This window comes from Neofelis nebulosa, chromosome 7, assembly GCF_028018385.1.
Source record: "Neofelis nebulosa isolate mNeoNeb1 chromosome 7, mNeoNeb1.pri, whole genome shotgun sequence".
NCBI lineage: Eukaryota > Metazoa > Chordata > Mammalia > Carnivora > Felidae > Neofelis > Neofelis nebulosa.
Window position 1 is genome coordinate 34,486,490 of NC_080788.1, and position 13,094 is coordinate 34,499,583.

At 34.2% G+C, this 13,094-nt stretch overlaps 1 protein-coding gene across 11 annotated transcripts in view; it reads left to right on the forward strand.

The window, feature by feature from the left end:
• The window catches only part of MYO9A (myosin IXA), a 280,075-nt gene that overhangs the window by 111,541 nt on the left and 155,440 nt on the right, over nucleotides 1-13,094 (forward strand). For all 11 annotated transcript variants that reach the window (XM_058737154.1, XM_058737157.1, XM_058737152.1 and 8 more), the window contains 2 exons: nucleotides 1,221-1,362; nucleotides 7,089-7,284. In XM_058737154.1, coding sequence (XP_058593137.1) covers nucleotides 1,221-1,362; nucleotides 7,089-7,284 — 338 coding nt within the window. The remainder of the gene's footprint in view (nucleotides 1-1,220; nucleotides 1,363-7,088; nucleotides 7,285-13,094) is intronic.

A 13,094-nucleotide genomic window follows, 5' to 3' on the forward strand; every position in this document is an offset into this window, starting at 1 on the left:
GCTTACTGAATTCAGGTCACTGACAGAACTGGTAATCTAAACAATGACTAACACCAAAGGCCATTCTCCTTCTTCATTTTAATACATTTACATAATTATTTTCGTTATAATTTTGGAATCCTTTTTACACATTAGATTTTGTATTCATCATCTTTACAACCTCATGTCACATTATTTCTCATTACTTCAGCTACTATTAAATGAAACTATTCTCTGAAAGATACTTGGTTTTTCTGTTTTGTCAGTGATATTTCCTTTATTAATAAACTCCACCTTTAACATTTAGCTCATAATTGCCTCGTGTATCTTCGTTAAACCTTTCCATTATTTCCAACCACTAGTGATTTTTTCCTCTTCTGAACTTTTATATTCTTGTATTTGCTATCATGTATTTATTTCTTTTTCTTTTTCTTTTTTTTAATTTAATGTTTATTTATTTTTGAAAGAAGAGAGAGAGTACGAGTGAGGGAGAGGCAGAGAGAGAGGGAGACACAGAATTTGAAGCAGGCTCCAGGCTCTGAACTGTCAGCACAGAGCCTGACGCAGGGCTTGAACTCACGAACCGCAAGATCATGACCTGAGCTGAAGTCAGACGCTTAACTGACTGAGCCACCCAGGTGCCCCTATCATGTAATTATTTTTAATAGGTATCATTTGAATGATCCCTAGATATGAAATTCTCATCAGTGAGTATAAACCCATTGATGTATATTTGAAATAATAATAGATATAGTATAAAATTATATAGTAACTGATATAGGTATGAAAATTGCTACTTAATTTATATATCAAGAAATAGGAAAACAGAAAATGACTTATGGATTTAAAGGATCTATCAAAACTGGGAGATCATTTTGTTTTTGGAAGTTCTTGGCCCCAAACAGTGGATCATTTGAGTTTTATTTGGTGAGTTTAATGGTAGTGTCACACAATGCAACCTAAGCTAAAAGTTTAAAGACTTGAGTTTATTTCTCAGTTCTGCTACTTGCCAAGTGTGAGTTTGGGCAAATCATAAATTTTGATCCCTCATCTATAAAACATCAATCCTTGTTACATTCACTTTTTAGCTTGTTATAAGAATCAGATTAGAGAATATAATTTGCTCTTTGTAATTCGCTAAATGTGTTAGATGGCAATGTAATTATAAGGTTTTTTTTTTTTTTTAAGATTATTAACTGTTGCATCTTTCTTTAGTATTTTTGCTTTTGTTTTTAATTCAGCTTTCCACAGGCTACAAATCAAACATTGCTAGATAAATTTAAGCATCAACATGAAGAGAATTCTTACATTGAATTTCCAGCTGTGATGGAGCCTGCTTTCATTATAAAGCATTATGCCGGGAAAGTAAAATATGGGGTAAAGGTCAGTAAATTTCTCATTAAAATGCCTTCAGGGTAAAAGTGTGTTTACTGTATTATCATTCCTGTCACACTGCTTTCTTTGTAGTTTATGGAAGCTCTTGATCAGTAACAATTAGAGACATTTTGTAAGAATTCTACTAACCCTCGTATCCTACCTTGCAATATATTACTGTCTTATGTGATCTTTTTCTTGGCTTCTTCCTATAGATAAACTTGATATCAGTCCCTTCAAATAGTTTTTTGAATATAAAAGAATAGGTGGCATAAATATCTCTTAAACCCACTATTTCATTAAGTGGTTTGATGAATTTTTCTCTTCCCTACATCCATGAAGCTTGACAGAAGATTTTGTCTTCATGCACCATTAGGTATTTGTGAGTTTGCATTCCTAATGCATATATTGAAACTCTTAACTCCTGCAGAGGGGAACCTTCATAATTGTGTCCATTTCCTGTTTGTAATTAGTGAGCCCATTACCCTTCAACCACTTGATGTTTAAGCCTACCATTTAAGATAATTTCCCAGGCAAGGCAGTGATGTTTTGGAGAAAAGTGGAGCAATAAGCTTTCTCTTGGGTCTTGAGATTAGAGTCACAACTGAGATCACTCATTCATTCATCAATGATTCACTTATTTAGGAAGTGTCTGTTAAATACAGGCTATGTGTCAGACACTGTCCCTGGTGTTTGGAATGGCTTAGTGATAAACTAGACAGACCTGTTCTTGGCTCGTGTGTGTGTGTGTGTGTGTGTGTGTGTGTGTGTAATATAGATAAATGGGTATTGCTATAAATGAATGAGTTCTATGAGAGATAGTAGTCAAATAGTGGATTTTGAATTTGGAGATCCATGAATACCTCTCTGAAAACTTAAATATTGAGAGTTAACCTGAAACAAGCATTACCTTGGTGAGGAGTTGAGATGATGAATATTCTAGGACATGAGGTGGGAAAGAATTAGTATGTTAAAATAATTGAAAACAGGCTAGTGTTACTAGATTATGGTAAGCAAGGGAGATAGTGGCATGAAATGAATTTAGAGAATGGACAGCAAGTTAATTCATAGCTTTTAGGACAAGTTAAAGGTGTTTGTTTTTTGTTGAACTTATTATGGGGAGCAATGAAAAGATTTTAAACAGGATGTGATTCGTGTTTTTTAAAGATTGCTTTGATTCCTTTGAGGAGAAGGAATAGCAGAGGATGAGAGAGGAAGCTGGGAGATCAGTTAGGAGCTTTTTTAAATAGTTGAGGTGAAATGTTAAGGTAAACTGAACCACCAGGGTGACAGTAGAGATGTAGGAGATCTAGATGATTAAGAAAAAATTTTGGAGGTGTAATCAGTAAAACCTGATTGATTTATTCTAACCTATCAGATAGGTTGAAAGTAAGTGACTTCTGACTGTAACTGATGGGTGAATTTGAGGTGCTGTTTCCTGAGATGGAAAAGACAGGAAGGAACAGATTTTAGAACAAACATAAAGAATAACAGAATAGGGGTGCCTGGGTGGCTCAGTTGGTTAAGCACCTGACTTCGGCTTAGGTTATGATCTCACAGTTCGTGAGTTCAAGCGCTGCGTGGGGCTCTGTGCTGACAGCTCGGAGCCTGGAACCTACTTGGGATTCTGTGTCTCCCTCTCTCTCTGTCCCTCCCCTGCTCACACTGTGTCTCTAAAAATAAATAAATATTGAAAGAAAAAAAAAAAAAAGTAACAGAATTGAGTGGTGGCTACCAGGGCTGGGGGATGGAGGAATTGAGATGTTGGACAAAGGATACAGACTTGTAGTTAGAAGATGAATAAGTTCTGGAGCCCTGATGCACAGCATTGCAATTATAATTAACATTGTAATAATAGCATTGTCTTCAAAGTCGTTAAGAGACCAGATTTTAGATGGTCTCACCATAGAAAAGAAATGATAAATTATATGACCTGATGGAAGTGTTAAGTAATGCTATAGTGGTAATCAAACTGCAGTGTATAAATGTATCAAATTAACATATTATATACCTTAAACATTACATGTCAGTTTTATCTTATGTAAAAAAAAGATTTTAAAAATACAGTTTAAAACAAAAACCAGAAATCTTGAGCTATATATAGTGAGGTGCATAAAATACATAAATCTAAAGTGTACAGATTTCTATCAGGCCCCTCCCCAGCTCATTCTCCCCCACTTAGAGGTAACCACTATCCTCATTTTTTATCCTTTGTTTTACTTGTTATTAAATTTCATTTAAATGGAATTATATATACACTTGTATGGATTGTTCATCCATATTATCAGATAGGTTGAAATTAAAAGTATGGAAAAATATATACCACACAAACTCTAACTAAAAGAAAGCTGATGTATAATTATGTTATTATCAAAGTAGACTTTAAAGCAAGAAGTATTACTAAAGATAAAGAGGCACATTTCATAACAATAAAAGGGGCCAGTTTGACAGGAAGACACAATCATCAAAAGTTGCATGTACCTAATGATTTGATTCGGTACATAAAAAGCAAAGTGAGAAAAAAAGTAGAACTAGAAAAATCCATCTGGTTGTAGATTTTCATACATATCTCTTAGTAACAGAATAAGCAGACACAAAATCAGTAAAAACAGAAAAATTGAAAAACATTGTTAAAAACTGACCTGCTTGGTATATTATAAGGATAAGTAGGCAGTCTTTGGGTGTTCAGAAATTAAGCACAGTCCTTCTATGTAACCCATGAGTCAAAAAAGAAATTACAATATAATACTAAGTTCAAACTGAGCATGAATGAAAATACAACATATCAAAATTTGCAGATTTGATAGTAATTGGTAGGATGCATTTAAAGCAGTGATTTATAACTTTAAATGCATATATTAGGAAGAATGATTGAAAGTAATTAACGTTCCGTTTCAAGAAACTAAAAAAAGAACAGGAAATTAACCCTACTGCTCCAAATTAGAAGGAAATAATAAAGGGAAGATCAGAAATCAATGCAGTAGAGAACAAACATACAAGAGAGAAATTATCAAAGCCAAAAATTAGTTTCTTAAAAAGATAACAGAAAATAATCTAAGTAAAAAGTAATAGAAAATAACTGATAACAGAAAAATATTTAAAAATTAGAATTATCAGAAAAGAAAAAGAGGACTTAACTGCATACTCAACAGATATTAAAAAAATCTGAACATATTTTGCCAATAAACTTGTTAACATGAAAATGGAAAATTCCGTGGGAAACACACATCATCAAAACTGACACTAAAAATACAGGCAAACCCGGGATTCCCACTTCTGTTAAACAATTTAAATCAGTAGTTTAAATCTTTCCCACAAAGGAAATTCCAGGCCCACATGATTTTACTGGTGAATGCTTACAAACATTTAAGTAATACTAGTCTTGCTCATTCTCTTTCAAGTTTGAGATCCCTTTAAGATGTATAAGTGGATCTTAAACAAGAAAGATCTGAGGTAGAAATACAGATTTGGGCCTCATCATATAGATAATGTTTAAGGTCATTATTATGGTTGAGATCAATCACCTTACATCAGATAAGAATTTCAAAAATGGAACCAGCAGTAGGGACTGAGAATGCACAGCACAAAAGGTAAGTAGTAAATCACAAGATGTGTTGTTATAGAAACCAAGAAGAAAATGTCAAGAATGATATGATCAGTTTATGAAATGTACTTAGAAATCTGGAACTCTGAAGACATAGGAGACCATTGCATTTGGAAAATGACAGTCTCCCATCAATATTTAACAGTTATCGTGGAAAAGATTTCTAGAATTTTATGTTGTACCATATAGTTGTTAATAGGATGGGATGGTCTTTGGTATAGAACAGACTAGTGTTTCAGTTCCTGTAGTTTGACCTTCTTTATCTTTCTATTTACTTATCAGTAAAGTATGGTTTATAATTATTCTGTGTTATTAAGTACTTGTTAGAATTGAATAAGTTATGTATAGTCCTTAACTTAGTGCCTGGCATCTTGTCTCCCATTGTAGGTATTAGCTGCTGCTGGTGGTGGTGGTGATTTGAATTTGTAAATTCTAACTCAGTTTTACGAACTTTTATAATATATACTTCTGCTCAAAAGATGGTTAGGGGAAAGCCAAGGACCAAGATTTCTGGCTTGTTTTCCCTCTTCTATTCTCAAGAGAACAAAGAACAGGAAAAGAAACCCCTAAAAGTTAATAGGATGAGTCCACACTGCCTTCTAGAAAACATCATACTAGGCGTGCTCCTCGTAGAAGTCTGAGTTAGAGCTGTTCTGTGAAGTTGCACCAACTCCAGGTGATTTACTCACCAAGTTTTAATCCTTTAATCTGGGTGTGTTGGACTATACATATCAGTCTAGAACCTTCTTCCATGAGGATAAGCTTTTTGTCCTCTTTATCTTTGTGTGGAGTATTTTAACCCATTTTCTTCTGATATTCCCTCCGACCTCCATTGGCAGGTGGTTTTTACTGCCTGTTTATGCTCTTTAGGTAAAAACTCTGTGGATAATGATATCCATATGTATTTTCTGAAGTCTGTATAGGATTCGTAGATGCATATATTCATCTGCCTACTTGATGTCTGTATGCAGACATAGTACAGTGGTTATGAGTGGTTGTCTTTGAATCCCTGTTCTACTTACTGTGTGATAGGGACCAAGATAGTTAACCTCTTTGTGACTGAGATTCTTCATCTATAAAATAGGAATAATAGTAATATTCTCTATCTTAAGGAGTTGTTAGGTGGATGAAATGAGCTTAAATGAGATAGCACATGTAAAATGCTCAGAGGAGTGCCATGTACATAATAACCATTCAATAAATGTTACTTACTGCTATCTTTATCCTCACCATCTCAGACTTCACTTGTACAAAACTAATCTCTTGGTCTCATTTCCTTTCCCTAAACCTTCTCTTTTCTCTGTGCTTATCCATATCAATATGGCACCTCTATCCACCTAGTTACTTAAACCCAAAATATAGGTGTTACGCTTATTCCCTCATTTTCTCACTGGGGCCTAATCCACCAGCAAATTACCAGCCTTACTTCCAAAACATATCCCAAATGCAATAACTATTTTCTCTTTACAGTATTACCACCAATGTAGTCTAAAGTCACAATTAGCTCTTACCTGGAATATTGTAGTAGCTGTTCTCCTTTTTTTAATTCTTTGCACAAATTCATTCCCTCTGCAACATCCAGTGTTGTTTATAAAACGACATTTAGCTTATGTTATTAGCCTTCCATTGGCTTTCCTTTACACTTGAATAAAACCCAAACTCCCAACTCAGGCTTACGTAACCTATTTATTTGCCAAATCTTCCACCACTCTCACCCTTGCCCAGAATGCTCCAGCCCCTGGTTTTACTGGTTATCTCCTAACTTGTCCAGTTCATCACCACCTATGGGTAGTAGGTGTTTCCTTTGCTTAGAACACTGTTCCTTGTCTTATGTCTGCCTCCTTTTTATTGTTCAACTCTCTGGTCATTTTATATAATACCCCTTCAGAGAGGCTCAATGTTTAACAAGCTGCAATAAAATAATTGAATATTCACTCTAAATGAAATGTATTATTGAATTCAGTAGTTTTAGGGTTGGATGGGACTTTATAGAAGGTATCTGATCCAGTTAGTTACCTAGAACAGAAATCACTTCTATAGTCCTTATTTAGCCACTTTTCAGACATGTCACCCATTGTCTTCTTGGTTTCATATTTTTTTCAGAAATAACATTGGTACTTTTTTCATGTAGGATTTCCGGGAAAAAAATACAGATCATATGCGCCCTGACATTGTAGCTCTTCTGAGAAGTAGCAAGAATGCATTTATCTCTGGGATGATTGGAATTGATCCTGTAGCGGTTTTCCGATGGGCAGTTCTCAGAGCTTTTTTCAGAGCCATGGTTGCTTTCAGGGAAGCTGGGAAAAGACACGTTCAGAGAAAAACTGGTAAGCAGTAGATATTAGTATTCTACCATATTTCATCTTTTAATTTTTTACCTTTTTAAAATAGAGATATCATAATTTTGTTCTCTTCTGTTTTCTTACCATATCCTAACATCATTTTCAGATCTTATTAGTTCTAGTGAACTTTATATGATTAAGTGGATATATGGTGTTTGTGTGTATATATGTGTTGGTACATTTTTATTAATAATTCCTGAGAGGAGTAATGTATGTAAGACACCTGGTATTTAATAGGCATTTAGTAAAACATTGGTAAAATTTTTCAACAAAAAAACAAAATGATACTTACCATTATTTATATAGAATTAAATATTGATACCTTTTTCTATTTTCTTCTTAGGCCATAGTTTTTACTCCAAATGAAACATAATTTAATGTGGAAGAATAAATAAGGAGATAGAAAAATTGGGATAGAGGTAGGGTAGTCTAGTTAGAGATAACCTGGCTTCAGTAATCAGTCAAGTGTCATTTCTTCTCTTGAAGAAGGTTTTGTGACTATTTGAAGAAGTTTTTCTTCAAAATATTGCCTTCAAAATTGTGGGGTAAAGTCAGATAATAATGATACATATAAAATATCTGTTTACAAATGTTACATTTCTTTTCTTCCCACCCTTTAGTTCATTGAATTTTACTTTGAAATTTAGAAATGAATGAAGCAGGATACTTTTTCTGTGTCTTTTCCCCTTAAATCATAAAATGCCATATTTCACATTCTTTGGGAGGACATCTTCATAAGCACTTGCCACTTAATGGAAACCACACTGTTGCTTGCTGTAGCTCTAGCCTTAGATAGACCATTGCTGCATAGTGAGGATTTTCTAATATATATGTAGTGATTTAAAATAAGTTTTTCTGCCCAGAGAAGCTTCAGTAGAAGTTCTCTAGGATACATCTGTGCTTTCAGGACCCCCAGACTTACATATATGGCTTTTTGGTATGTGTACTAGCAGTAAAACTTTTAGGTTCAGCTTTTATATATTTCAGGTGAATACATATATTTGGGAGATTGTATTTCTAAAATGAGAGAAAAATGCTAATTGAGCTTAGCTTCTGTTTTTCAAATTATAATACGTGCAAACTGGCCTTTGTAGGTAGAGAGAAATACAGTTTTTTGGAAAATAAAAGGAATATCTTAAACCTGCTTTGTCTTTTACAAAATTATTTTTAAGAGGCTCTCTTTGAAAAAAGCTTTAAGGAAAGATTTTTTTTTCCTTTAAGATATGTTCTTATTTATTACAATTGATTTATTAATTTTGAAAATTTAAAAAAATTGGTAAGTATCCTGCTAAGGTGTAACTAAGCGAAGAGACTTTTCTTGTATTTACTATTGAAAATATTGGTTTCTGTAAACATTATTCACAGTGTATGTTCCTTTGGCATTTAAAATATTATTTGTGAAAGCTGATTGTAGGTTTATTATTATCAATTTGTACAAAGATATGTAATGTTATTGATCAGCAAAATGATACTGTGTTATTTCTACTTTGATCATTTCTAAATTCTTCTTATTTTTTAATCTATTTTTCCTTTCTGGCCAGCACAGAGCTTCCATATAATAAACTTTTTGAAAGCTCTTTTATTTTGGGATATGACATGCATGCATACCGAAAAGTGTGCCCCCCAAAATGTATAGCTCAATGAATTATCACAAAGTGAAAACACCCCTGGAACTACCACCTAGATTAAGAAGTAGAATATTACCAACAACCCAGAAATCGCATTCGATTAACTTCTTAAATTTCATTTTTTCTCAAGAAAAAGAAATTCCATAGTTCATTTGTATTTTGAGGCAATGATGGAACAGACTTGTTACAGGAAATAATTGTATTACAGTATATTAGTGTCAGTGCAAGTATTTAGCTTTTTTGCTCCTTCCACATCTCTCACCACTTACTGTTCTCTGATGGGTTTAGGATAAAAGGATGCCATTAAATTAGAACATTGTAGCATTGCAAAATGAAAACTATTGGAATAACTGAAAATGGATTAGTAGTAGATTCAGAACTTTTATAATGACCATAAATAGTGTGCAGGCATGTGAAAATGAAATAGGAATTAGAGATTATTTAAGTAGAAGTGGAATATATGGATGGCAGAAGGTAATCAAGTTCAGATTTTGAATAAGAGGTCAAAGATAATAATACTTTAATGAAGAAAGAAGATGTAGACTGCAGAAGTACAATATATTTTTCACTTCCTTTGAGAGTATCTGTATAAAAAAATTTTAGTGACTCTTAGCTAAACTGGCAACAGTTTAACTTGATTGCCAACAATAGTTGATGGTAAACTAAAAAATTTTGGATTTTCTTATGGAAATCCCTGACATCCTTTTTCATCATCAAGCAAACCAAACACAAATGAGAATATCAAATTAAAATCTACTTTTTGACTATTGTATACAGACTTCCAAATGAAAGGACACAGTGCTATTTGTTTAATACTTTTAAATAATAACTAATTCAATTTAACTATTCTTTTCAAGGATAAATTTGTTAAAATTGTGTAATGTATATTATGGTAATCAGGAAACCATAAAATGTCCTTAATGGAGTCTATAAGTAGGCCATCTGAGTAAAGGTACATGTTGGCCCTGAGAAATAGTAATGATTTGTCTGGTCAGCAGTGAGGTATGAGAGAACAGACATTCCAGTAGTGTCATTCACCTTGCCTCTTCCTGAATAAGAAAGATTCTGGAAGAGAATAGGAGAGATCATAACTTGACCATGAATTATGCAGTATGTAGAAGCGAGTGCAGTGATGTTTTATGTAGCTCTTTTGGAGAATTTTAATCAATCTAAAACAGCTAGACAGAAATGGGGAGTTCAGTTGTGGTATAGGGAAAAGAGGCAAGAATAAGAGAGTTCAAAGTGTAAGATTTTTCTTCATCTACAGGAGAGAAGCTGAAGTCATTCATATAGTTTTCACAGAGAGCTATAATGGTTTCCACATAACCTGCCCCACATAACCTGTTCCTTTTCCCCACCCACTCAGTGGATTGCATGACTCTAATGTGCTATCATTTCTTTCTAAGTGGGAGAAGGGTAAGGGTTCCATGGACCATCTATTTCCAGAAATGACCAGGTACTAAAACTGATTTTGATATCACCAAGGGTCTAGGATCTCTATGCAGTACTCTGTCCACAGTTCTTTCCCAAATTTAAATGTACCCTTAATTTAAGACAATTAAATGGATTTTTATGAACAAAATAAACTCTGAATATTTTTTATAAATCACTTCTGTATCAGGCACTGTAGTATGGTGGTTTAAGAGTAGTGTCTTAGATGGAATGTCAGTGAAATGGTAGAATAGGAACCTCTTCCATAAAAGCAACAAAAATACTTGCAGAAAATGTCAGAATAACTTTGTCAGAACTCAGGAAATTTATCAAAGGCCTGTAGTAATCTAGAAAGTGTTTATGCAAGAAAAAAGGCTGAATATTGGTAAAGACAATGCACTTTGTAGCCTTTTAATTTACACTGTTTGCATTCTTCCCTCCCCAGCTCCCCATGATAGCCTTGAAAACCAATAGGTCAGAAACACATTGAATATCATCAGTTTGACAGCCATTACAGGTAGTAGATGGAGGCTGGAGGTCCTTCAAAAGCCCCATTTCCAGAGAATTATATTCAGCATATTAGGTGGTTTCCTGGAAAACCTGACACCCACTTGCTTCTTTAACCTGACTCAGAGCTTGCCCAGTGTGAATAGTCTTTTATGTAGGGGTGATGTCCAAAAATAATCAGAAGTACTTGTTGAACAGTGCAACTCCCTGCTAGTAGTAGATAGCAGTTGGGCAAAAACTAAAAAACTTAAAAGGAAAAGCTGGGAAATGAGGTCTCCATAGTAATGGCTTTGAAAATTTCCTGTATCTTCATGGAAATCTAGATAGTCGTGTACATACATAGGGCTGTGTACATGCCCAGTCCTATGCATATGCTCAGGAAAGACCCAAGAAGATCCTTCTCTCTCACTTCTATGACCTTCAGGCTCTGTGCAAGCAGGAAGTAAAGGTGAGATCATATAAGACAGTTGTAAACTGCCTAGCAGATTAGCAGGGTGTTGAAGGTGTGCCCCAAAACACATGCACAGTGAACTTTGACAAAGACGGGGAGGTTTATTGCTTCCAGGCATGTAGAAATATCTGCCTTCAGTAGCTGAGCACCAAGCAGACTGATGAGAGATTTCTCTGTGGTCATATATGACAAAGAATACAAACTTTACAGAATTGGTTCAGGAAAGTCCCAGACGATAGCAACAGTTACATGAAACATTAAATCCTGGGAAGAAGGGAGAATCTGATTTCCAGAATTGCCGTGTTGTATTTTTAAAAATATTTGTGTTCCTACTCTTAAAAGTGTGAAGATATAAAAATATGAAATTGTTATAAATTTGTTGCAAATTAAATGTTTTAATAAAACTCACAAAAATAATTCCTGTTCCTTGAGTGACATGTAAATGTGAAAAGAAGACCTTGAATTATTAAGTAAATAATTAAAAATATTGTTTAAAAAAATAAGGATGTTGTTCCACTCTCAAAAAAAATATCTGGTGTTCTATACACAATTATGGGATGTGCAAAGAAAAAATATGACTATTTTAAATATGTTCAAAGGCAACCATGTCTGAAGACTAATGCAAATTTTGAGAACAATGACCAAATATAAAATATTAATTTATATATGTATGAGAAATTCACTAGATTCAGCAACAGATTTGAACAGGCAGAGGCCAGAATCTGTGAACTTGAAGACAGATCAGTTGAGATGATCTGTTCTAAGGAACAGAAAGAAAAAAGAATGAATAAGAATGAGAAGAGGTATGGGACACCAGAAAGTACATTGATTTCTGGTAGTCCAGAAAGATAGAGGGGCAGTAAACATTTCAAGAAATAATGCCAAAAACTCAAATTTGATGAGAAAACTAATCTATATATCCAAGAGGTTCAAACTACAATGGTGAATTCAAAGAGATCCAAACTTAGATACATCATAATTGAATTGTCCTGAGAGAAAATATTGAGAGCAGCAAGAGAGAAGTAATTCATCATGTACAAAGTATTCTCAGTGAGAGTGACAGTTGATTCATCAGCAGGAACCATTGAAGCTAGAGGGCGGTGGCTTGATATATTCAAAGTGCTGAAAGATAAAAGAGAGTCAGTCAAGAATTCTGTATTCAGCAAAATTGCCCTTCAAAGTGATGGTGAAATTAGGACATTCCTGGATAAACAAATCCTGAGCTACTGTTACTATCAGATCTGCCTCACAGGAGATACTACAGTGGGTTCTTCTGGTGGAAATGAAAGGAAACTAGACAGTAACATGACATACTAAAGAGCACATTAAAGACAACTATAGAGTTAAATAAAAAATATAGTAAAAGTATATATTTTTTACATTTTGTAACTCCCGCCCCCCCCCCCCCCAATCTGATTTAAAAGACTGGTACAAAGCAATAATTATAAATCTCTGTTGATGGGCATGACATTTAAAGGTGTAAATTTGTATGATAATAGCATAAAGGAGGAGGAAGGGAATGAAACTATATAGGGGAAACATTTTAAAAAATCAATCAATTATTTTTGAGAGATAGAGCATGAGCAGGGGAGGCTCAGAGAGAGAAAGACAGAATCCCCAGCAGGCTGACTCAGCATAGAGCCCAGCACAGCACTCAATTCCACAGCCATGAGATCATGACTTGAGTGGAAACTAAAGAGTCAGAAGCTTAACCACCTGAGCCACCCTGCTGCACCCTGGGAAACATTTTTATACACTACTGAAATTAAGTGGTTTTT